Below are 26,596 nucleotides of genomic sequence, written 5' to 3' on the forward strand. Positions count from 1 at the left end.
AAAAATATCACATTTGCTTCAAGAATTTCTAATAACCGTATATGTATATACAGGGTCCTTTACGACAGGCTGAATCGATATGTATATGGGAAAGTATTGCGACTAGTGTTCTGTAAAATTTGCATGGAAGGGTTTTCCGAAATGCTCGTTTCAGCTAAAATAATTTCAATTTTCTTAAAATTCCGGTTATACTGGAAGTGGTCTCAAACTTCGTTATTTTAAACGGAAATAACACTAGTCCCAGTACTTTCCCATATGCATATCGATTCAGGTCGTCGTGAAGGACCCTGATTTTCAACCGCAATTATAGACGAACTCCTTAGAAATCACCAAAACATATATATCAATTCCACAATAATTCCCATCCGAAGACTCATTTCGCCAGCTAAACGTATCCTAATTTCGAATACCATTCCCCATTCTGTTATAGAAAAAGCGCTCAAGGACATTAAACTGCAAACAACTTCTTCTATTTAATTTGTAAAATGTGGTACTCATGTGGATGAATATACCCATGTTATGAGTTTCCGCAGAACTATTTACGTTATTCCTGTTAACGACATCTTCAATATAGGAACCTCACTCCTAATTACCCATGAAAACACTCCCTGCCAACCCACTTCCTCTCAATTACTGCACTCCACTACCGCAATCCCTTGCTGCTACTCCTCTTTGCGGAACTTCGCTAGCCGTCCTTTCATCCTCCGAACCTCTAAAGAATAACCCATCAACAAATGCACAAACTCACGCTGAGCAGCTACCAAACCTTATACTGCTCACTCCTTCCCATGGCCAAAAGAAGAGGAATATCCTCTGACAGCAATCAATCATCTCCCACAGAATTCCCTTTACCATCAGACAATCAAATGCTCCCTCCTCCATTATTAACTTCTTATAATATACATAAGCATTAGAAGAAAAGGCCTAAAATTCAAATCCCGGAAAAGAACAAGCTTTCTGCCAAATCTTTTACCTTTATACAAAGTCTTTATAAGAATAATTCAATCAAATTCACGCTCACTGAAACCCAATATATAGCGTTTTTAGAAAATTCGTATGGTAGCTCAGATCCTCTTAACGATGCACTAGTGTTTATGTCTAACATCCAGAGACTCTTGATGACTTATCACTTCTCTACTCCGAAACTAAAGAACGTTTGTTTAAAAATCATCTCACTCGACTCCAAAAAAACAAAAAAAATTAAATCGCAACTCAATCCTGGTCTATAACAAAAGCGCTTCTTCTCACATTCATACCAACGATGAACTGAATTTTCATCTATCAAATTATTCTATGGATTTGTGATGGATTTTTTTCACGCTTGGAAAGAATCCAGCAAATAATTACAGAAAAAAGTCCTGAATATGTCTGTTTACAAGAAACAAACTCTAAAATAAATAAAATTCCTAGTCTAAAAAACTATGAGGTATATCATTATGTCCGTTCCAACTGTGTGAGAGCCAGCGGAGGTAGTTCAATTTTTGTTTCAGACGAATTATTCTCCTCTACTCTCCTTATCATCACTGCTCTTGAAGCTACAGCTGTTACCACCTGGTACTCACTACCTGCAGCATATATATCACTCCCAACTACACCTTAAAAGAAACTGAACTTTTCAACCTAATCAACTCCAAACTCACGTACTTCCCCCAATACACACTTGAATTTTTCCTCCAGCATCATTTCTCCTATTGATCTTAGTTTTAGTGACCCCAAACTTACTCCTTCACTAATTTGGCACACAGCCAATGATCTCTTTGACAGTAATTATTATCCCATTATTATATCCTCTAATACTTCCAGCCAAAATGACATTTTACTTAAGTCGTATTGGCGCCTAAACAACGCTGAACGGACTAATTATTCCTGCCAAACAAAAGCCTGCTATAACTTTCTGAGACGGTATGAACAACAACTTTTTGAAAATTACAGATTCTATACTATCAGCCCAACCTGCATATCGGTAAAAATCTTACTGCACCATAGTGAAACTCCAACTGCACATACGCCATTAATCAACAGAAAATTGCACTAAATTTATACCATACAAACAAATAACTAAAAAATCTTATTAGTCTCAAAAGAACCAGGCCAAAGCCCGATATATTATAAAACAAAGTAAAGTATCTTTCTGGAGAAATTATGTGTCATCCATTAATTAGTACCATGTGCTAATTATTGAAAAAAATGGTTAATAAACGTCTCCTCTGGTTTGTTGAAAAATACAATGTATTTTCTAAAGAGCAATCTGGATTTCGACGAACTATACACCTCAAGACAATCTAGTTGCTTTAAAATCCCATATATCTGCGACACTAAACAAAAAACAAAAAGTCATTGCAGCGATATTCGATATTGTTGGTGCTTTTGATACAATAAGTAGACGACAATCAAATTTTAAATAAACTAACCTCACTCAATAGCCATGGTCACATATTTCGTTTTATTCAGTATTTCTTAGCTCTTAGATCTTTAAATTTACTGCTAATGGCACACTATCGTCGACTTATATCCAAAATGACGGTGTCCCCCAAGGGTCCGTTCTACGCCCCACTCTATTTTATCTAACTATTAACGAATCTCGGCTCTGGTCTCCTTTCTCCCATCAAATATGCTTTATACACAGACGATCTAATAATTTTTAGCCACGGCTCTTCCATCTCAACCACTACTAGTCTAATTCAGTCAGCAGTAAATACTCTGAACAAAAATATAAGACTCTTTATCCTCAACAAAATACAAAATTATTAAATGTAGCAGACCATCATCGACAATATCCCCCTGTGTCTTTATTGAAAACATCCCACTTCCCGTTGTGGATACTGTAAAATTTTAGGCTTAACATTCGACTCTCGACTTAATTGCAAACAGCATATCATGGAAATCAGAGGCAACTGCCACAAACTATTGAACATTATCGTCTCACATTACTATTGGGAAGCTGACGAGAATTCTCTTCTCAAAATATATAGAGCCCTAATTCGCTCATAATTAGATAATGGTTGTCACACATTTGGATCCGACGACAGCAACTACTTCTGTCTTATGCTGCATCTGTATCATCTAACCCCTTCAGCCCTCTCTACCCTCCATTCATAACCATCACTAAAAATTTATACCAACCATCAATCGTTCCTCCAATAAAACTTGTCCCATTTATTTTATCGCAGTTTCTCGATAGCACCGATATATTCAATAAATCCCCTACGAGATACGACAACCACTCAACACCCAAACAAGAAATCGAAAATGCTTTTAAAGAAATGGCAGCTATGATCTAATTTGATATACGGATGCTTCCAATAAAGAAACAGGAGTAGGCTGCGAAGATACAACGTCACAATTTCCAATCAAATCATCTCTAATTCCACTAACTTGCAGCGGTCATACAGGTGAACTATTTAGCATTCTACAAGCCATCAATTTCTCACTGGCTTCAATTTCATCTAATAAAAATATATTTACGCCGAACGATTTTTCACATCTCAAAAAATAACAGGTACTATAATCTGGTTACCTTCCCACATTGAAATCGTACGTAACGAATTAGTAGACCAGCAAGCAAAAAGTGCTTTAACTCATACCATCACCGACAATATAACTATCCATGAGGATATAAAATCTCACTTTACTAGAAAAGCCCGAATAACGTGGCAACAAAACTTGAACACTACCTTTCACTCTATACATCTCACCTTTAAGTAAGTAACTTCACAGGCCTCTCCAGACAAGATTAAACCATTGTAAGAAGGGTAAGAATCGGACACTCAAGGTTATGTAATGTCTTCTACTACCAGACCCGTTTGCGCCAGCTGTAGTTCCAATTTGACGATAAAATACATATTGACTGAATGCCTCAAATATGCCCCCCAAAGATTGCAGTTTCAGTTCAATACTAATTACAAAAACATATTGAATGACTTAAAGCATATCTCTTTCTTGCTGCAATTCCTAACGGATGTGGATCTGAACAATCCATAGTAACAATAATTTATTTAGTTTTGTGTCAAATTTTCCGAGCTAATACAGTATTTTTTTGCTATCGGGTTTTTTACTATCTGTTTAATCTCGATTTCAACTAGAATTTTTTAAATGCTGGATCATACACCAAATAAGTATCAACATGCTTTTTCTATATAATTTTTATAAAAGTATTGTGAAGTATCTGAATAAGGGTGGTTCAAATATGATCGAAGTAAACCCCATAAATGGCGCGTCTGAATGTTTAGACGCTCGCGGCTTAATTTTGTGTTAGCTTGGTCTTTTACTAACAGTGTGGCATAGTTTCACGCGCGTGCTACTACTATGAGTGAACGTCAAGTGCCAACCGCCTTGCGCAAGGTATTGCCATTCGTTTTTTTGGTGTGGAAAGTTATGAAAAACAAAGAAATTATGCGAAGTCGACCGCGAACTAGCATCACTCCCGACAACATTCGCCGCGTAGAACAACTCATTCTGAAGGACTACAGGATGAATTTTCAAAAATTTTTGCCTGACTCGGCAGTAGTATAGGTAGTGTAGAGTCTATCATTCACGAACACCTTGAAGACCGCAGAATAGCGACGTGATTGGCTTCCAAGTTGTTGAAATTCGAGCAAAATGTCATGCGGTTGGAAGTTTGTTGGGTACACCATTGCACTACCAAAAGCAACGTGTCACCTAAAGAGTGGAGAAAGAGGAAGGTTCGCGCTCAATACAATATCAGAACTGGGGTGGGAGATACTAGAACATTTCCAACATTACAGTTCAGAATTATCACCCTGCGACTACCATAATATATGTGTGGATCACTGAAAAACGCTCGGATACATAGCTTCATCAGTTTTTGAAAATAATTTAAATGTGTAGTTTAGTAGAAAAAAATTGTTCCTTTTTTGGTTTAATATAATTAATAAACAGAATATGACAAATTTTGATTTTGACCATATGATGTTAAATTTATATTGAGCCATAGGTTAACGGAAATTTGAATAAAGTCCAGATTTTCAAATTATACATAATATTGAAATAACAATGACATCGATACTATTATCATATAGTATTGGCATAGATAACAAGCAATTACAGTATTAATATTTATTTATCTAATGTCAACTAGATTAAACAAATATAAACATTAATAAATTTTGGTTTTCGCTTAATAAACTATAATCTAAAAGATAGATCGGTGTGTGATTCTACTGAAAATCTTGTGGTAACAAAACAAAACTGAAGTATATATTCTTTATATTCGCTCTTGACTAAAAATACTTTTATTTGAAAGGTCTTAGCTCAACCAGTATAAAAGTTGAACTGGAATCTGCTCCTTAATTATTAGGAGTTAAATAGTGGGTAGCAGAGTTTAAATGAAACCGTATGACCTGTGAAGACCAGCATCGCAGTGGTCGACCAAATCAGGTGACTACTCCAGAAATGTTCGAAACAACTCACAAAGCGGTGATGGTTTATCATTGACTGAAGGTGCGTGGGCTAGTAGACACAGTAGGCATTTCAAAAAGTGCGTTATATTGCTTATTAACTGAAAATTTGTACATGAGAGAGCTGTGCGCAAGATGGGTGCCACTTTTGCTCACAATGGAACAATAACAGCGTCGTGAAGATGTTTCCATCAAATGTTTTGCAATGTTTCATAGAAAGAAAGATGAATTTTTGCGGCGTTTTATAACCATGAATGAGACGTGGGTCACTTCACACCCGAAACAATGCACTGAAAAGGAAAACCGGCTACAAAGAAGGCAAAAACCGTTCCATCTATAGGCAAGGTCATGGCGTCGATTTTTTTAGATTTGATTGAGATAGTATTCATTGACTGTCTTGAAAAAGGGAAAAGCTATCAACGGCGAGTATTATACGAACTTATTACAAAGTTTGAGTCAAGAAAAGGATATCAAATTTATTGCAAATCTCTGGGATGGAGCTACAAGGACATTACGTTCAAAAATAAATAAGTGCGTTTCTCAATTAAATCTGCATATATATACGAATGCATCTAAATGTTTTTGATATATATATAGCACTCTTCCAATTGCTTGTACTCAGAAAACTGATTGCATCTTCTGCAACTTCATTCTGTCACCTTTACTGGGCCTTCCAATTGGCTTACACCTTTCAAAATTGGATTCAAATACTTTTCTCGGCATCTTCTGCTCATGCATATAAAAATGAACTGTTATTATTTTGAAAGTGCTAGGAATAAGATACAAAAAGACAAATCTTACTTGGAAGTCAAACACTTAACACCGACGACGAGTTAGAGGAGTCCGTGCGGGACAAGGAATTCCTTGATACTAGCATCAAATAACTTCCGGAGAGGAAGCTCAAGTGCGTAACTATTTCTTTGAATTACATAGAAAAACTTGATTTTCTGTAAATATCTTCGATAAAAAATAAATGTGTGAAAGCGTATGTCTCAATCATATTGTCCGTCCTTGTATAAAATATGAGCTCTCTATCGATGAATATACTCAACATCATATTGTAAGAATTTGTTTGCCGATGGAATCTGTTTTATAATTTAGAGAGGTTACTATATCTCTTTCTAAGTATTATTAAATAAATTCCACTAGATGGTGATACTTGCTTTTAGGGAGATTTCGGGCTGCGCAACAGTCTAAAAGGAATAATTTCTCATTTCAAGGGTATCTCTTTTAGTCCTGTCGCGGAATTTTATCAGGCCGGTCAGGATTCAGAAGTTGACTTGACGAAAAGACCAATTAGAAAAGTTCTTGTTCTTTTCCTATATACCTAATTATTTCATGAGACTTTGGGTGAGTTAATTGTTGTAAAAAATAGAATATTTTTAGATTTTTTTTGCTATTTATTTTAATTTGAAGATGTGATTTTCAGAAAATTGAAAATTCAAAGATTCTATTCGTTTCATTAATCTAGCTATTTTTACATCATTATTCTAATAATGATGAAGACAGGTTATAATTAAGAAAACATATCTCATAAAGTTTCAAAATTTAGTTTAGTTTCAACTTCTACACTTCTATAAAGTTTACTATAACATACTTTTTTATATATGATACAATTGAAATTGTACTTATTTTCTACAACTTTTTGTAAATATTTACAAGAAAATTCAGAACATATATGAGAAAACATCTTTAGTCAATTTAATTTATAAAGTGACAAAATGTATACTGAGAAAATGGAAAAAATTTAATAAGAAATGCGGTTGCCTCTGGCTCTTATAACATCCCGATATGTTTGTGGCATATTCTAAAGATATTTTTCAAGCAAATTCTGTAGTTAATAGACATTGTAAATTAGGGTGAAACGTTTTGCTGTTCACACTTCTATAAATCTCATATTCTATATGGGTAATATCTGTTATTCATGCCAGTTTAAAACTTTATTTACTTACCGAAGGTACTCAGTAAAGATACTCTCTACGAGGGGAAGTATATTTTTTACAAAAAGTTTAGGAAACCACCAGAACCGCTGGTTGATACGGGGGACTTCCGTAGCGTGGCCACTGAGCTGACGTTTCCTCTTTTCCTCTCCCTCTGGCCAGGAACCATGTTACTGGTATTAGTTGACAGATCTAATTCTTCAGCAGAAAACAGCTTCCTCTAGAAAATGCTTTTATAAATATGTATCTAGTGTTGATATATAAACAAGAATACACCGATCGATGAAATAATTTATTCTAGATGTTTTGATATTTTCATCACTGTCCATTTTGTTTTCCTGAAAATGCTTTCTCATTTCATACAGCCAATACTGCTGTGGAAACCAATGAGTCATCCGTCCGCACTGTTAGGATCTTTGCAACAGTGTTGGCAGAAATATATGCATTTCGCATTTGGTCTTCTATAAAGAAATTAACTGATACTAATTTGTATGACTAATATTTTTTTCTGATATTTCTGAATAATTTTTTAAAGCGTTCCTCTAAATTCTATTTAACAATTTCAAAGAATATGTGCAGTTGTATTCTTAATTCTGAACATGTAATTGGAGTAACATTACCCTCAAAATTTAACAAAATGTTAGATTATTTTATTCTCCAAGAAACTAGGCTTTCCGCTCTTAAAACTCTTGGAGATACTCATGTTTATTTTAACAAATGTGTCTTCACTTGGAAATGGACAATCTTGATGAAACGAAATATATTATCTTCTTGCTGCTCTCTTGCATTTATTGTTCTCGGCATAACATAGAAAGATTCCAGCCTCTGTGTAATGCCTGTAAATTTATCTCCTCGTTTATTAGTTATCATTACGAAAGATTATACTCAAACCTATGGAATATTTTACACATTCGGATGTTTTATGATTTTTATATTTAAAAAAATTTAGTCAACATTAGATAAAATACTTATTTGACCAGTACATACAATCCACACATAAGATTTGTTCTTTTCATTAAATTTTGTATATATATATATAAATGCGGGTTCAAAACGTCCTACGACGTTGTCCAATGCCTAATTGCCACTCTTTCCTGTCACTGCAGTTCTTATCGTTCAGATTTCGTACACTCTTTGATTTTCTTATTTCATGCATCCATGATAATCTTGATCTTCCTCTCTTCCTGTTCTCCCGTGGGATCCATTTCATTATTTTTCTCAGCACTCTCCTCCTCATACTCTGCACGTGCCCGTACCAAATTAACTGCTTTTCCTAAATGTATTATATAATTGTTTTTTCAAGTATGTTTGCTCTGTCATTGTATCGTTTCTGATTCGATCTAGATTTGACGTTCTGTTTGCTCTTCTTAGGGCGTCCATTTCCGTTGCTTCTATTTTTCCTTCAGCTGTTCTTTTATTCTACACGTTTTCGATCCACATACAAACGTGCTCCTACTCATTGCATTGTAGATATCAGTTTTCGTTGTTTTCCTATATCAGTACTCCAAAGTATTCCATTAGTTTTTCTATAGTACCCATTTTCCGTATTCTTCCTTCAATTTGCCTGTCATGTCTTCTAAGTCATCTCTGCATTTGCACATATCACCTGATCATATGTAAGTTGTTAGTGTGAGGTGTGGATTTGTATCAGGTCTTTGTTGACTGTGAAGGGCTTCGATACTTTATTTCCGATTTTCACTGCAGACTACCTATCTTTATATAAGCATTTGTGAGGATATGGTTAATGTTGATATTCTCAAGAGCTTTCCATAATTTTGATATTGGTATTTTATCGTAAGCTTTTTGTGGATCTATAAACATTAAGTGTACTGGTCTATTTTTCTGTTTTCTTCTCTATCAATTGCTTTAAAGAGAACACGTTGTTTGTATGGGACATTCCAGCTCTAAACCCACTCTGTTCTTTTTCGTTATTATTCTCTCTCTCATTATTCTTGTATATACACTGTTTATTGTACTTGTTACCGATATTCCACAATTTTGCATATTAGTTTGTTACACTTTTTATGTATAGATGTGATGTTTTCCAGTTATTAATTCAGCAGGCTCTTCTATTTGTTATTTGCTTTGCTAACTTCATACCTTTTGTTGAATCTATGTATAAATTTATTCCTTTAATTGTATGTCTTCCTATGTTCGCTAACTATATTCAGGTCTATCCTCGGTCTGAAGGGTAATGCTGAACCCATTCATGTGTGGATATTAGCTATAGTGATTAGTCTTAATTTTGTTTCTGTTTCACCCTCCACTGTTTGCCTCTATTTCTTGACATTTTCTATTTCTCTTTTCCTCTATTAAATCTTTCTTCTTGTTTTTCTCTTCTTGTCTTCATATTTTTGATGATTTTCTTCGTTCAACCATCTGTTAAAACATTATTCTTTGTCCTCAACCAGTGTTTCCGTTTCAGCGTTCCACCAATATTTATCACTTTTATTTTATTTGACTAATTTTCTTTGATAACTCTATGATTTATTGTTTTATTATTATGTATAAATGTTGATTTCAAGTTTTTTGTTTGTTGTGTTTATGTATACTTGTGTACGTCTTTGTCTTTAAAATATCAATATTGATTTTGGGGCCATAGATCGATGAGCCTTTCTCCATTGTCATTATATTTTTTTCTCCAAATAGTCCCACTACATTGCTGTCTGTCATTTTTCCGGTCCGACTATTTAAATCTGTTAAAATTATTACTTTCCTATTGTCACCTACTTTCAAGAGTTTCTCATTCAATGTTTTAGGAAATGAATATCATTTGATTCACCATAAACTCCGAAGATTGTAAATTTATGTTACAAGATGTTCATACTCTCATTTATCGTGTCCCATTCTTTTTTTTATTCTTTATTTTTTTGTTACCAACATAGATACGCCTCATCTTTACCTTTGAATACGCCACTGTAAAGGTGAATGTAGTTGCCAACAATTTCCGTACCTTTGCATCCTTTTTCAGTTAATGCCATTATTTAGAAGTTATGTTTATTTGTAATTCGTGTACAATCTCTATCAATTTTCGTGTCCTGTGTGTTTATCGTGTTAAAATTCATTTTCCTTTTTCTATGCCATTGTCGTTTAACTTTAGGATTGTCCGTATTTCCGAGGCTTTTTTGTATTTTAAATGACATGAAATGAGGCCTGAAGAAACAGGAAGATTATTGTCGCGGCCTTCTACCCTTAGATGACATGTTACAGTTATAGAGCGGTGGAAACTTGCTCATCACCCTCTCCAGTCTGTAACCTAGCGTACATCCATTCCATTGTACTCCAAGCTTCCAGTAATCACTCGAGCTAAAAATTGGATCTTCGAGGACGTGAGAGTAGATTTTGTGGGTAGAGCTGAATATGATTTCAACCCCTTGGCTCATTCTCAGGATTTTTCGCTATACAGGTACCAGCTAGACACGTATAGACAACGTATCAGACTCTTTACCAACATTTGACTACCTGTAAATTTTGCTCATGTTATAAACTCAAAATATGTAATTCAATGATCATGAGTAATTTTTATGTAACTGACGTAATATTATCAAACTTTTTCATTAAACCGATTCCAATATATGACAAAAATTTAATAATAATACGATAATATCGAACCCTTTTTCATGAAGAAGAGCCCAAGTTTAATCCAGACGTAAGCATATTTGGAATTTCCATTCCGTGCAAATTACCTAATAATCTGAGCCAAGAAAATTATGGAAAACGTTATATGATTAAATTTATATATCCCTCGTTCACGTAGAAACGGAGGTAATGTTAACCATATAGTGTAAATATATACTGAGAAAACTAGCATCTTCTGAATACTTTTCTTATTACCCAAGTACTTTTTGATGACATTTCAACAATCGCTAGATAATTTTCATGTAGTACTTCGGAAAGCAAGAAGATTGTTTGTTTATAAATGATAACCACAATGAATTGGTCATAGTTATGCGGTCTTAATAAGTGGTCATATACTTGGCGATATCGTTTAATCACTTGGGTTATGTGACAGTGGCCAATACCAACTTTCTTATTATATAAAAAAGAAATAAAGTTTGTGAATATATTTTTATAATTAATAATACTGCTGATTACTTAATAATGTGGAAAAACAAAAATAATATTGATATTAATGAAGAAGATGTTCAAAATGCTTGCCCTGAAATTATTGGCAACATGCTAATCTCATATATAAATGTCTTCTAACGTGACTGATCAAATCGCTTTGATTAGTCTTCTCAAATCATCTAATTTAAGAGGTTAAGTTCGCATAAAATACCTCTATTCACCAATTTGGTTCAGATACTGCTGGACATTCATTTGGCGATGACGCGTTGCTCCATCTTGCTAAAGGTACTGATTATGTATCTCCATTCAAGCTAATAATAAAAAAGAAACCTAAGTTATGAATTCCAACAATTCCTGTCCAAATATTATTTTTTTAAAGTTATTATACTAATAGCGGCAATTTTTAATCGCGAAGTGTAAATATGATCTCATCAGAAAACAAAACATCTTTTCAATGGATTTCATTGTTTTCTAACAATGCCGTCATTTGTTCACAAAAATTCTCTCTATTATCTCTTATCTAAATCCACTACCATGAGCTCCTTATTTAAAATCATTCTATAGGGATGCATTCATATCAGTAAAAAGGAACTTTGAAATGCTTCTCGCTTACTTTCTCAATATTAAGAAATAAATGGAAAAAGGTATTGTAATGTAGCGAATTTGTGGAGTAACATAAACTTACGAGCATAGAAATCGGCCCACTGTAATCTTTTAACTATATTTTTTCAAAATTATTCATCAAATCAAAAAAAGAGATATGCTGTTGGAAAGACAATTTAATACGCTTTAATGTAAGCGTAAATTTCCCAGCAAGGCTTATCATTTGTATACGCAGCAACCGGTAAACAAATAAAACGTGTTTCTATGGTTATGGTAACGGAAGTAACAAATTTGTCAAATATTTAAAATCATTGCGTTCGCAACAGAAATTCGCATATTTTTCATTTTTTACAATCTCGATAGAGTTGAAGTGTGTTTATTTAATGCATACTACACCACAAAAAGCTGCCTAAGTTATTGATTTAATCGAAAATGAACTTGGTCAGCAAGATGATGCCAGACAATTGGATTTGACACGCGCAGCGGTTCGAAGAGTGTCAGCGGTATGAGAAGACTGGATCCTTTCATGGGCGACCTAAAATAGACCGAAGGTGATTTACAACCGCTCGTGATGACCACTTTATTATGTCAACAACATGATAAGACATGATCATATTAATGCTGTTTAAGTGCAACGACAGCGCCGTAAGGTACGAGTACTTGCGATTGGTCCAAAACTTACTCCAGCTCGTCGGCAAGTACTCTTGCATTTTGCACAGGATCATCTTCATTGGACGTTGGAATAATGGTGATGGGTTCTGTTTTAAGATGCTTCCGTGAGAGTGACTAAAGAAGGAAAGTGTAGCGGAGACCAAGAGAGCGATTTGCAGATTTCTTCTTTATAGAGCGGAGTGCTTATGGAGGTGGTTCCTGCATGCTCTGGAGTGCAATTTTTATAGGAGCACGAACCGACCCTGTGTTCATTGGAGACTAATTGCATGACAATACAAGGTTGCAAATTGCCAAAATCGTGCAAGATTACATTGCAGAAGTCGGTTTTCGGGTTATGTAGTGACCAGCATACAGTCGAGCTAGACTTCCTATCCCAAAATCGATCCTAGAGCTTATTATTTTAGTAGAAGTAAGTGGCTCAACATCCCACAAGAAACAATGGCTTGATTAGGTTCATGCGTAATCGTATGAGAGATCTTATTAGGGCGAGAGGAGGTCATACCAATCATTAAAACATTGAGGTTAAGTTTTAAATTAACTATAACCCTGTATAAGTTAGTAATAAAAAAGCTTAATGCATTAATTTCACTATCTTAAACATAGGAAGTCGAAATAAGTTTTCATAAATTTATAGTCAAATTGAAGCATATTGCATTGTTTTCGGAGCAATTTTTTTATCTAATGAATCAATTAAAAAATATATAGTTAACGTAAAAAATTTACAGTGGGCTGATTTCTATGCCGCAATATATTTTTTTAATATTAATTTTTGTGTTATTTTTGGAAACACTTTCTGAAACAGTTGATGATAGGTATAGGACATTGTATATGAATTATGTCTAGTTTCTAGATAACCCAAAAAATAAAAATATACAGGAGGCTAAATTTAAAATAAGAAAGTTGGTATTGGCCACTGTCAAATGACACAATACAAATCAACACGTCAAAGCGTTTTTCTTAAAACTCTCTCTCTCTCAACGAATAAATTTCCACACCGTGTAATCGTAATACTACGGGAGCAATAAAAAACAATCGATTATTATTTCTCACTCGAAACTTGACGTAATCTTTAAATAGATAATCGATTATCTTAGAACTTCCTGTAATATTATAACTCACTATTTAAAAAAACATGGAAGTATTAACGAACGCCGATTCGATTTACGATAGATGAAGCAAAGCACTTTTCTAGGATGTCCGAGACGCGTCGTGAGTCAATTAATGAAATTCAATACTACGAATCAAAAATTACAGTTAGTTGTATTAAGCATTCAGTTTCAAGAAAAAAAGTTAATGTGAACATTTCAATACACAATTTTCCATCATTAAAATATTAAAAACAATATTCTTGATAATTTATTCAGTTTTTATACAAGTTCCACCTCATATATTCGTATATACATTCAATATGTCACATATCAAATGTATCAATATAGGTGAAAAATGACATTTTTCTCAATTTAAAAAAGAAAAATTCGTCCGTCCGTCGGTCCATCTATAGCAGCGATATCTCCTTACGGGAAGCATGTAGGGAGTTCGTGTTTTTTGGGTATTATTAGGAAAGCATTAGTTTTTTTTTCAAATACAGGTAAAATTTTACGTTTCGACCTGTTTTTGTGAATGTCAACATTTGTTTATTTAAAAACTTATTATAACGGTTAAAAATGCGCTTTAGTCTCTCCCGCCGAGAGCACGACGATTTTTTTAATTTTGTTTCTTTCTAGTAAAGATATAAGTCAAGGTTACAGACAGTTTGTCAAACGAGTAACTTTTCAGAAGTTGGTAATATTTGATTATATGGTTAATTCCCTTCGTGTTTCAGATATAATCTGTCAAAATGTTATATAAATCTGACAGATAGATTAATATTAATAGTCATATAACGAGAACTGTTCTCGTTGTTTTATAAATAGATGAAGACATTTCAAGTGATAAATAACTTTTATTTAGGTACATGGAAAAACGAAACCAAAGAAAAGTTACTTAAATATAATTGATGTTGAATGATATTGAATGACACCTATCCATCCATAAAAAAAAATTCGAAGTGCGTTACGATTTACTGCCTCATCAGCTATATTCATCTGATCTGGTTCCTTTAGATTATGTTTGTACAATTTAAACAAACTTGGTGAAGACCGATTTTAGACAAATGAAGACATTTTACAAGACCATCCGTAAGATTATTAGATAGTTTGAAAAAGTTGTAGAGTTAAAGGAAGATTATATTAAAAAATATAATATTGTTTCTTCACCTATACTTCTTCAATGAAAAGTTATTGGTTTTTATGTCTAAATAGTCTAAGTTGGAATGTTTCAGAAGTCTAGAATCCTAGGAGTGTATTTATCTAAGCACGAATAAATTGAATGCAGTTTTTTAAAACTAAGCTCCAATTTGTAAGCTCATTAAATACTGTGGTGTTAAATTCGTTACACAGTAATGCGATTAGAGTGACAAATTCTCGTAGCACATGAAAAATTTCATCATTCTTTTAATTAATTAGAATACTTTAACTTTATTAAATTACAAAAATACAGTGTGCATTTGAGAAATATCTTCTCAGTGTATAAAGATTCTTCCTCTCAAGAGAATTTTTTCTACGATCCCATCATCGCGTAAATTGATTTTCTAATAAACCGGCTGTTCCAGACTCCCAATTACGATGATGTTATTTCTGGCGGTCGTCATATCACTAGAAATTGGAAGAAAAAAGGAGGAAAAACTCAAACATGGAATTTGTCACAACATGATGTCTTCCCAATTATGATTTGTTTTCTTTCATCTAGATTAAATACTATTTTTATAGAATTGACAATGTCTAGTGGTATTTTAACTTTGGAAATAGTTTTCATTGATATTGACAGTATTGAAAAAATTAATTAACTTAATTATTAATAATTATATAATATATATAATATATAATATATAATATATAATATAATATATATAATATAATTATATGATATAATATAAAATAATAATAATTATAAATAAATTAATAATAAATAGAAAAGAATATTAATAAAATCCGGCTTCTATCCAAACGAGAGAATGTGGATAGAGGTTTCGTCCTCTGTGCAACAAAATTGGCACGCCGCATTATCTGCGTCTTAGGTGTCTATTGAGGCGACAGTGCCCTAATTCAGCAGATCTTCTCTGGTTATAGTTTCCCAGCAGAGTGTTTACCTGTCTCAGTCCCTGTAGGTTGTCCCAATAATTGGTTTTGCTTCCATCTTTCTTTTTTATACAATGCTTTTTCAATTTTGCTGTAGCTGATACCACAAAAGGTTTAGGGATCCCATGAAGGGCTTGTCTGCCCGCTTATCAGCTATTTCATTTCCCTTTACTCCCTTTACGTTATTATTCTTGTCTAGCTTTCCTAGGCAACTCCAAACGAGTTTGGATTCTATAATATTGTAGTTTGAAGCTCTAATGGCCGTTCGGTTATGGAAGAGGATGGTGATCTCCTGTTTATGATAGTTCCTCTCTAGACTGAACTGGCCACATTTTTCAATAGCATAAATTTTTGCTTGGAAAATGCTTGGTGTGTTGTCCAGGCTTTTAGATTGTATGGTTCTGGGCCCGTACACGAACTATTTCAGTTCTGTCTTCTGTTGCTTTAGATCCGTCAGTATATCATTCAATGACACTTACTTTTACAGCTTAGAATTGATGTGAACTTTTTCCAAACCTAAACTTCTTCGAAGCCTCATCTTGAGGCATGTCCCAGGTCATTATTTAGGGACGGTTTTTCTTTGGTGCTTCCTTCTCTGAACATTCAAAGTAATGTTTTATTTACCACGCTTTACAGTACTATGTAGAAAGATAGGAGATTTAGAATCATTTCTAGTGCAGTTGTTGGGCATGATATTATGGCTCTGGTTGCACATATATATGCTAGTATGTGTTCCTTCAATAGATTGTTCCTCGTAGTATTCAGACTAGTTCTAGTAACCCAAACCACTGTTCCATATGTGATGATTGGTCTCACAATTGCGGTGTACATCCAGGATCTTTGGGTTGCAACCCCGATGCCACCCTGCGAAGATTCTGCACACCATCAGGGCTTTTTTGGCTTTAGTGATTTATCTTTTTTTCGTGTTTGTTCCAGAGAAGTCCACTATCTAATGTAAGTCCCGGATATTTTCTCTCTGTTTTTCACTCAATGACCTGCCCTTCTAGCTTGATGGGCTTGAGATAGATTTTTAATTAACAATTAAAAAACAGATATAACCAATGAAATTTTCCTAAATCTCAATTAAGGATATTAATAACTACTCGTATTGTATAAAGAATTAGAAATGAAATTTCATTCATATGTCATTTTTTTCCAATATATTCTTCATGGGTCAAAAGTGTGCAAATTAGAGATTTGTCGAACTTATAATAATTCATATCTCTAAAAATATTAAAAATATTTTTATCATAATTTTTAACAAAATTACGACGGTAAAATTGAATTATTGGCCTAGAATTGCGGAGTGACGAGACTTGACAGCAGAACGAATAATGAGTTACGAAGATGGGTGCGTAAAAGTACTGTTGAATATATTGAGGAAAAACGAATGCTATGGTACGGACATGTAAGAAGATCAGAAAATATCAAATGGATAAAAGAAGCTGCCGATAGCAGCCCCCTTGGAAGACCTGGAAAATATTTATCCAATTAGAGGTAGATAGAGAACACGATTGAGGGAGACAATGGCATCTACATAAAACTCCTGGTGGATGTATTTTCTTTGTTTCAGTAGTTGTTTTCTTGTACCAATTCGGTTTAATTCCTTCTCGATTCTTACGTAATCTAAGGAATTTTAAGGACTCTCTCAATTGTCCACATAACGAAGACTGTAATATTCGGTAATATTGGTTACCAAGAGCAAGTGGCAAATATTATTTGATTTCTTACTATACACATTTAAAGCCGTTGTTTCTTTAATAGCAAGAAATCTAAACTTGACGTGTTACATCGTTGAATGGGTACATACATTACCTAATCAGTCGTACTAATTGTCTTTAGTTGAACGGTAATCTTGATGGATAATCTAATACGCCGTAACAAGTCAAATTCTAATTTAATTAGCAGCAATACAAAAGTCTTTTGTACAAGCTATTTGCTCGACACAAAGGCTTATAATATTATGGTTATACATCCGATCAACTCACAGACAAAGCTTCGATGCGTATTATTATTTGAATATATAACACTCATTAGCTCTTTGACGTTTTCTATATGTAATATTACATAACTAGTTTTCAGTCTCACTTTTATACTTCCATTGAGCTTGAATTTAAATCGTACTGTTTGCTAGTGAAGTAACATAACTTGCTAATTTTCCAATTTCTTTTGGGTTTACAAAAAATATTGAACAAACATTGTTTCAACTACGTAATTCAGGCTATATGTATAACCTTACTTGCCTAAGAAAGTGGTATTCGTCCTAAGTTAAATTTTATAAATATAATTTATAAATAAATTTATAAATAACTGGTACTTAGATGGGGTGAACAAAAACATCTCTCATATTAGACATAGATCAAATCAAGCTAGCTATTATTTCTTGTGGTGTGTTAAACCACAACAATTAGCTTGAGATAATGAAAAACGAATAATATGCAAATTTCTGTTGGAGTTGATTATCGTCAGTCAAACAGTTCGGATGTTTGTTTGGGTACTGTCTAATTAACAATTAACCAAAAAACATAAAACTAATGTGTGTTTCGATAACGTTATCGCTCTGAGTTGGAATACTGAAAAATAATTACAAATTGAAATAATCATTAGTACGGTGGTTTACATCAAAAATCTTTTTCGGATGTACTGGGCAAAAGAAAAACAATCACGTGCGAAGTACCAAAATGGATTACGTTCAAACTAAACTACCACAACAAATAAACGGAAATCAGATACAGCCAGCAATGGTCCTTCCAGTATCCTCTGTTCAACAACCTACAAATTGTTCAAAAGCAAAAACGTATTCTTTTTTCATTTGCAAATGCAAGGTAATCCTTTATATATTTCTCAACTCTCCTTAAGTGCTTCTTACTTAACCTCTCTGTCTTCACAACCACAGCTTTGTACATGCCACCTCCTTTACAAAATCAAGCTAAAATCGAGGAATGGAAAACTGTCAATAATAATAAAAAAGAAACCGACCGTGGTAGTCCTAACACCTGTATAGTGAAGCAAACGTAAATCAACGATTACTGGCTTAGCTCGTCCATATTTACATCAAATTGATTGTCGAAAGTTTAGAAAAGAATCCTGAATTGGACACCACCCCCAATATTTGGGAAAGGTGTTAAAAATATATCATCACTAACTCATCTATTAAATGAACTAGCAAAAAAATAGATACGAATTCACAATATTAAACTTTGATCAAACAAAATTATACCTATATACCTAAAACAACACATACAATGATAACAAAAGCATTAATAGAAAAAAATCCGAATTTCACAACTAAAATCTGAAAGAAGAACGTAATTTTAGAGTAGTCCTCAGCGTTACCTATGTTACCTATGTTCTGTATAGATATAAATCCAGCTGCCAACACCAAAAAAATATATACAATCTGGAATATTATACTGTAGAATAAAAATGGAACCTCCAAAACAACAGAAAGAAATAGTACAATGTGCAAAATGTCAACGATACGGGCATACAAAAAAAATACTACGACCAAAGACCGAAATGCGTCAAATGTACAGGGGACCATCCAACCGAACAATGTTTACGCAAATTATGAAAACCAAATGTTAAATGTATACTATGTGTTAGCTATGCCCAAATAACAATGAACCAGTCACGAGACATACCAAATAATGCAGCATATCCAACAAACACTCCTACGGCTCAAAACAGGAATGATTTGGCTGAACTTAAAAACATGCTAAGGAACCTTATGGATGGGTACGATGTTAAACCTTCCTACCACAGTCGTGTCACAACAATTAGAACTGAAGGAAACATTGATAATATGGTTGAACATCTTATAAAATCAATCCAAACAGCAGCCTACGGCCTAACACAATTAAAGATAAATTTACAACACCCAAAACTCTCTCGAGGATAATTAAAAAAAATTATGGACAAACGGAAATTAAGGAACAAAGAACACACGCTCCCACTTACAAGACTAAGTTGAATTAGACAACTTTAGAACTGTAAACCCTACTCAACAATAATAAAAATGATGAACTACAGAGCTACCTCAGGAATTTAATCGCAACAGAAGCAACTAATCACTACTTTTGGAAAACAACGAAAAAACTAAATAGACCGCAAATAATAAATCCTCCTATTCGCACTCCTGAAGGTCAATGGGCAAAGAACAGCCAAGATAAAGTCAACGTTTTTGCAAAATACTTAGAACAAGTCTTTCGTCACAACCCCATAGAGAACAACTTCAATATTGAGACCGTCAAAGATTTTTTGGAATCTTCATATCAACTAGAGCTTCCCCTCGAAAAATTCATCGTAAACCAGGTCAAAAAATCGATAGAACCGTTAAATCCCAAAAAGTCTCCCGAATATGACCTAATTAGAAGAAACTATCAAATAAGGCGCTTTAGTTTTCACAATTGTACAATGCAGAATTAACAACGGGTTATTTTCCATTTTGTGGAAGGTAGCCCAAATTATACTAATCCCTAAGCCAAGGAAACTCCTTGATGACACTACATCTTACAGAGTAATAAGCCTATTACCAGTCAGAATTTCTTGAAAAACTACTGATGGAGAAAATAGAACCGATCCTAAAAGCCAGCAGACAATACCTTACCACCAATTTGGATTTAGAGATCAAGATGCCCCCATAGAACAACTCCATCGAGTAACAAAAAAAGTGTACTAATCTTTTTAAAATACAAAATACTGTTTGGCGACCTATTTAGATATCACTCAGGCATTCGACAAGGTCTGGCATGATGGACTACTATAGAAAATCAGGAAAAACCTCCCTTTCAACCTTTTCCAAATTCTTAAATCATACCTGCAGAACAGATACTTTTAAGTCAAAATCCAAGATTACATCACCACTCTACTTCCAATTATGTCACGAGTTCCACAGGGAAGTGCACTTGGCCCGATCCTCTATCTCATGTACACAGCTGATATTCCCACACACAAATACGTAACTACCGCAACATATGCAGATGATACTGCCATGCTAAATCCAGCTATGGCCTCTAATATACTGTAGACAAACTTGGACGCCATTTCCTTGTGGCTTAAAGCTTGGAGGATCTGTGAATGTTACATACACCCAACGGAGAGAAACCTGCCCAACTCTAATGTTAAACGGGCATCCACCCAGTGAAGGCTTGGAAGGCATCTTCCGCCTGACAGATTTTAATGTCATAGTGATGTTTTTTTAAGTTAAAGGAAATTCCCGTTGGGTGATTTTCCAACAAGACAGTTTATATTACTTTAAAACATTTGCTCATTGTAAAATTTTACAAATTGCAAATAGAAATGGGGTTAAAAATCACCATATAAATATACTTTTTTTGAATTGATAATAAAGTAGATAATTAAAGTTGAAATGAAAAATTCACAGTAGATCGATTTCTGAGCACGCAAGTGTATTTATTGCTGTGAAGAATAAAAAAAAGTTTTAGCAACAAATAAATTTATTGAAAAATAAAACATTCGTATCAACTGCGTTTCTAAAAGAACACAAGGAGTAAAAAGCAGTTCTAAATTAGAAACAATTCAGATTGCTATATACTAAAGATAAGAAATGGGATTTATCTAAGGAAAGCCTGGATGTTTGCAGACCTAAACCGAATCCCCAGTTGTTGGAGTTGATTTTTTTGTTTTGATTGTGGTGTACCTGTTGAATCCTTTGGGGTGGTAGAAGAGATGTCTAGGTGATTATAATTATGAAAGTGAATTTTCCTAAAAACAGCTTTAAAATTTTGCATATATTAAGTTAACAGGATTCAGTTTGTTAGCCTTTGTTTAAGTAGAATTTTGAAAGATTCAGAATAAAATCTACCAGAAAAATGACATAATCATAAATATGTACAATTATATTGACTATTTCCTTCGAAAAATTTAAGCCAACCAAAAAGCTGTAATATTTTATGTTTACCTAGCAACGATCAAATTTCAGCGATAATACTGCACTAGTGCAAATTATCGATAATTTGCACTAGTGCCAAATTTTCGTCTAGGATTAATAAACATCATTTTGTTTTAATTTTATATTTTAAGAAAAGGAACAATTATTGAAAATGCAATTAGAATATACAACTTTACTGGAGGCCGACGATGGTGTTTCTATGCTGCTTCCACCACTTGTTATTATAATTTAAAGAATAACAAATTTTAAACACAGAATTAAGTTTATTTTAAATTAAATTTTTCTCAGGAAATAGTCTGCCAAAATGCCCTCTCGTGCATGTCAAATTGTCTCATAATTTCCTCTCGTGCGCATTCGCGCACTCGAGAAAATTAAATTATCGACAATTTGACATGCACTCGGGACATTAATATTGAAAATATCTTCTAGGACGTCTAAAAGAAGTTGTAGGATTTTTTCTTTGTTTAATTGAACTTCAAACTTAAATATTCAAAATCTTCAGAAATCTTATTAGAGTCTACTAACGTAGTTTCAATTTTTTTACGCATACATACACATCTGTACATTTCTTGAAAAAAATGTAGATAATTTGGTATGCTTAATTGTGTTTATCGTTTTACGGTGTTTACCATCTCTCGATCAAGCCAACTATATCAAAATCGCTGTTATTGTCTACTTATATTAAAATTAATTAAATTCCGTATTCATTGAACAAATATTGAGATGACAAGTCATAAAGTGATTACAATTTCTTGTATTAGCTCTATAATTTAAATAATTTTGTTCGTTCTACGCTGCATCAAGGTAGCCTTCCATGTATACGCTTGCTCATGCAAGACTGATAAAAAAGTAGGTGCCAATGCAGCAAATGAGTTTTAAGAAAATCAATATAATTATGGTCGAAAAGCTATTTCACACACTATTCAATGTTAACCACACATCAGTTTTTTGAATATTAAAAGAAAAGAAAATGTATCCCTACAAAATGATATCAAGTCATTGAAGACAATTTCAATAGGAAAACCTATTTTTGCGAACAAATGATGACGATGGTTGATAAAATGGGCTCCAATTACAAGCTGTTTCGTTTTCTGATAAAAGCACTTTACATTTCACTGTCATGTTAATCGTCAAAATTACCACACTGGATAAATGAATGAAAAGAATTTAAGCAACATTCGGAGATATGAGGAGAGGAATTATTGAAAGTCATAGCGTAGGCTCTTTTTTATTGATGGCAACTTGAATGAAGATAAATATTTAGAACTGCAAAATACTAACTTCCAAAAACTCATATCTTGATCTAACAAATCCACAAGTTCCTGCAAATATAATATGATTCCAGCAAGACGGAAAAGCGCTTATCACCAAATCAATTTCCTGGAGTACTTTAACAAATTTTTCCATATCCGTGGAAAGGGGGTCGCGGATCGATAGAATATCCTGATCCGACTTCTTTTTGCGAGCCTATGCTATGTATACAAAACTAAACCCCTCAACTTAGATAACTTGAAAAGACAGATTATGCTTGCGATTAGATCAGTCAGGTCTTAGATGTTGGGTTACGTTGTAGATAAGCATTTCTATACCAGATTAGCATGTTCCCAATACGTTAGCAGCGATCATTCTGAATATATCGTTCATTGACGCATTTACAAATACAAATTGACCAAGCGTTTTCCCAACACGCGTTCATTTATTTAATAACGAATTTATTCCATTTGGCTGTTTACACCTCATTTAATTACAAATATCGAGAAAAATACATTACAAATTTCCATTATAAGCCTATAAGCTTACAAAAAGCGGAATATTTATATTATATCTACTATATAAAAATAAGTCGGGTTTTCCTTCCTGACGCTATAACTTCAGAACGCACGAACCGATTTCCACGGTTTTGCATTCGTTGGAAAGGTCTCGGGCTCCGTGCGGTTTATAGCAAAGACAATTCAGGAAAAAGTCGGGTTTTCCTTCCTGACGCTATAACTCCAGAACGCACAAACCGATTTCCACGGTTTTGCATTCGTTGGAAAGGTCCTGGCCTCCGTGAGGTTTATAGCAAAGAAAATTCAGAAAAAATTTCAAACGCTATAACTTCAGAATGCACGAACCGATTTCCACGGTTTTGCATTCGTTGGAAAGGTCTCGGGCTCCGTGAGGTTTACAGCAAAGCAACAGAAAAGCGGGAAAATCTTTTTTTACATACAGCGCTATCTCTGATACATAGCATGTACTACAAACCAATATTTTAAGTCGATCAAGATGTGACATAGCTTTGGCGTTAGCATCATCTGGAATTGCGGCGACTCTTCTAGATGGCGGTCGTACTGCACATTCTGCGCTTAAGTTGCCACTCAATTTAAACACAATTGATACTCCAACATGCAATATTTCCCGATCTAGTGCAATGGGAAAATTGTTGATGCAATGCAAGCTCATTGTTTGGAATGAGTGCACAATGGCACATAAGAAATCACTTGAAGCACTTAACTTCACACTGAAGGATCTTCAACGAAATAACAATATCTTTGGCGGCTTGATGATATTGTTGGCAGGAGATTTCAGGCAGACGTTGCCAGTAATTCCCCGTGGAACGCCTGCAGATGAATTGAATGCTTGCCTGAAGGCATCACCTTTATGGAATAACTTAAAAACATTATCGCTAACCACTAATATGAGAGTTCAACTTCAAAATGATCAAAGTGCTGCACAATTTTCCAAACAGTTGTTAGCTGTTGGAAATGGAAAAGTCCCAGTTGATGCGACATCTGGATTAATTACTCTTACCAACGACTTTTGCCGATTTGTAGACTCTCAATTAGCTCTTATTGAAAATGTTTTTCCAAACATTAGTGAGAATTATCAGAATTATGCTTGGTTAAGTCAACGAGCAATTCTTGCCGCAAAGAATAATGATGTACACGCACTGAATTTCACCATTCAATCAAAAATTGCTGGCGATTTGATGACATACAAATCCGTTGATTCCACAACAAATCCCGATGATGTAGTAAATTATCCGACGGAGTTTTTGAACTCTCTGGAGTTACCAGGATTTCCACCACATAACTTGCAACTCAAAGTTGGTACAGTTATTATGATATTGCGTAATTTGAATCCACCGCGACTTTGCAACGGTACTCGACTTTCGGTAAAAAGACTTATGCCAATTTTGATTGAGGCAACCATTATTAACGGATAGAACGCAGGGAAAAATGTATGTATTCCTCGAATACCAATGATTCCGACTGATCTTCGGTTTGGATTCAAACGATTGCAATTTCCAGTTCGCCTTGCGTTCGCAATGACAATTAACAAGTCGCAAGGCCAATCGCTTAGTGTTTGCAGGATAAGTTTAGAAAATCATTGTTTTTCAGGGCAGTTATACGTTGCGTGTTCACGAGTTGGGAAACCATTCGCTTTGTTTGTGAAACGTCAGACCAAAAAACAAAAAATGTGGTTTACCAAAGAGCACTTCAATGATACGGATAATTTGCGGACACGTATAACGCTTCGATTCAGTATTTACTTTGGATTCACTTTCATTTACTTAGAGAAGTTCAACTAAATAACAATTCATTTTTGTGATCGAAATGAATTCATTACTGTTGTGTAATGAAATAAAATTTTTGGATTACCACAGATATAAAACACGGTTGGTGTAACTGTGCGAACATCTCTAGACCAGAATATATTTTTGAAAGTGCCTTTTGGATTACAATTGATGATAAGTTTCTTTCTTCTTGAGGTTCTACGTTTATTTGCGAAGTATTTTGCATTGCCATCAATTCATCATCATAACAGCGACATCTTCCACCTGTTATAGTATTTTGAACTCAAAAACGTCTACTTGATACCTATATCACATCAGGCCAAAGTTTCTCTCAAACTCTTTATATAGCTCAGCTTCACTTCATTCTAAGCTACAGTAATGTTTTTTTACAGTATCTATAGTATTGTAGGACTTCCACCAATCACGCATAGATTGTTGTACCTCTCCATTTGTTTCTCGAATTGACCAAATGTACGGCGGTGACAGTAAGCCTTGAAGTTTGCTTTAGCCTCCTGGTCTATAGACTGTAAAATTGAAGTGGTGTTTACTGGCAAAAACAGCACCTCTACTTCCAAATCCCACGGTAACTCCAACAGGTAGGTGCCCAAGTGCATTGTCGAGAAGTAAAGAAACTTTTAGAGGCAATCCATCACGATTGCAGTACGCTTTGACATCTGGACGAAATCTGTTTGTATACCAGTCGTAGAAAACCTCTTTGTTGTCCAGGCTTTACGATTGGATCGCCAACCAACTGGTAAGCTATTTTTATCAGTACCGAGCATAGCACGAGATTATTCCGACGTACATACCAGCAAAGGTTTCAATATGAAGTCTCCAACCAAAAGAAGAGTCTATAGATCTTTGCTACTTCAAAACCACTTGCTTGCCTTCTTCTTTGGAAATAAAAGTTTAGGATGGCATATTTTTGCAATAAAGACCGGTTTCATCTACATCGTAGACGAAGGAAGAAGAAATTTTCCTGCGCGGTATACAGTGTGTCTATTTGAGTTGGAACCATATGGAAATTCATTCCGTATTAATTATTCTGGCGGGATAAAATTTAACACAATCTAGGATGCCCTTACATGAAATATGTGACAGTGAATCTCAGAGTGAGTTGTTGTTTATAACATTACAATAAAAATGGCAAATTTACTAAATCGTGAAGAAAAATTGATTGTTGTAGACAATTACAAAACACATAGAGAGGCCGCAAATATTTTTAATAATAGAAATCCGCATAGAAACAT

General features: G+C 34.1%; 2 protein-coding genes across 3 annotated transcripts in view; both read left to right on the forward strand.

The window, feature by feature from the left end:
• Positions 1-6,648: 6,648 nt before the first annotated feature.
• Positions 6,649-26,596, forward strand: part of LOC130897867 (uncharacterized) — a 248,697-nt gene continuing 228,749 nt past the window's right edge. The window contains exon 1 of one of the 2 annotated variants that reach the window (XM_057806806.1): positions 6,649-6,767. The gene's annotated coding sequence lies outside the window, so the exon portion shown is untranslated. The remainder of the gene's footprint in view (positions 6,768-26,596) is intronic. The other variant, XM_057806807.1, reaches the window with a different exon arrangement.
• On the forward strand, positions 24,252-24,995 carry LOC130898080 (uncharacterized). Its single transcript, XM_057807122.1, has one exon. It carries the CDS (start codon positions 24,252-24,254, stop codon positions 24,993-24,995), a length of 744 nt encoding a protein of 247 aa, XP_057663105.1.

This window comes from Diorhabda carinulata, chromosome 9 (assembly GCF_026250575.1).
Source record: "Diorhabda carinulata isolate Delta chromosome 9, icDioCari1.1, whole genome shotgun sequence".
Taxonomy (NCBI): domain Eukaryota; kingdom Metazoa; phylum Arthropoda; class Insecta; order Coleoptera; family Chrysomelidae; genus Diorhabda; species Diorhabda carinulata.

What these genes read in the sequence shown, in the direction of transcription:
- LOC130898080 (XM_057807122.1), top strand. Translation starts at nt 24,252, where the DNA reads ATGGCACATAAGAAATCACTTGAAGCACTTAACTTCACACTGAAGGAT.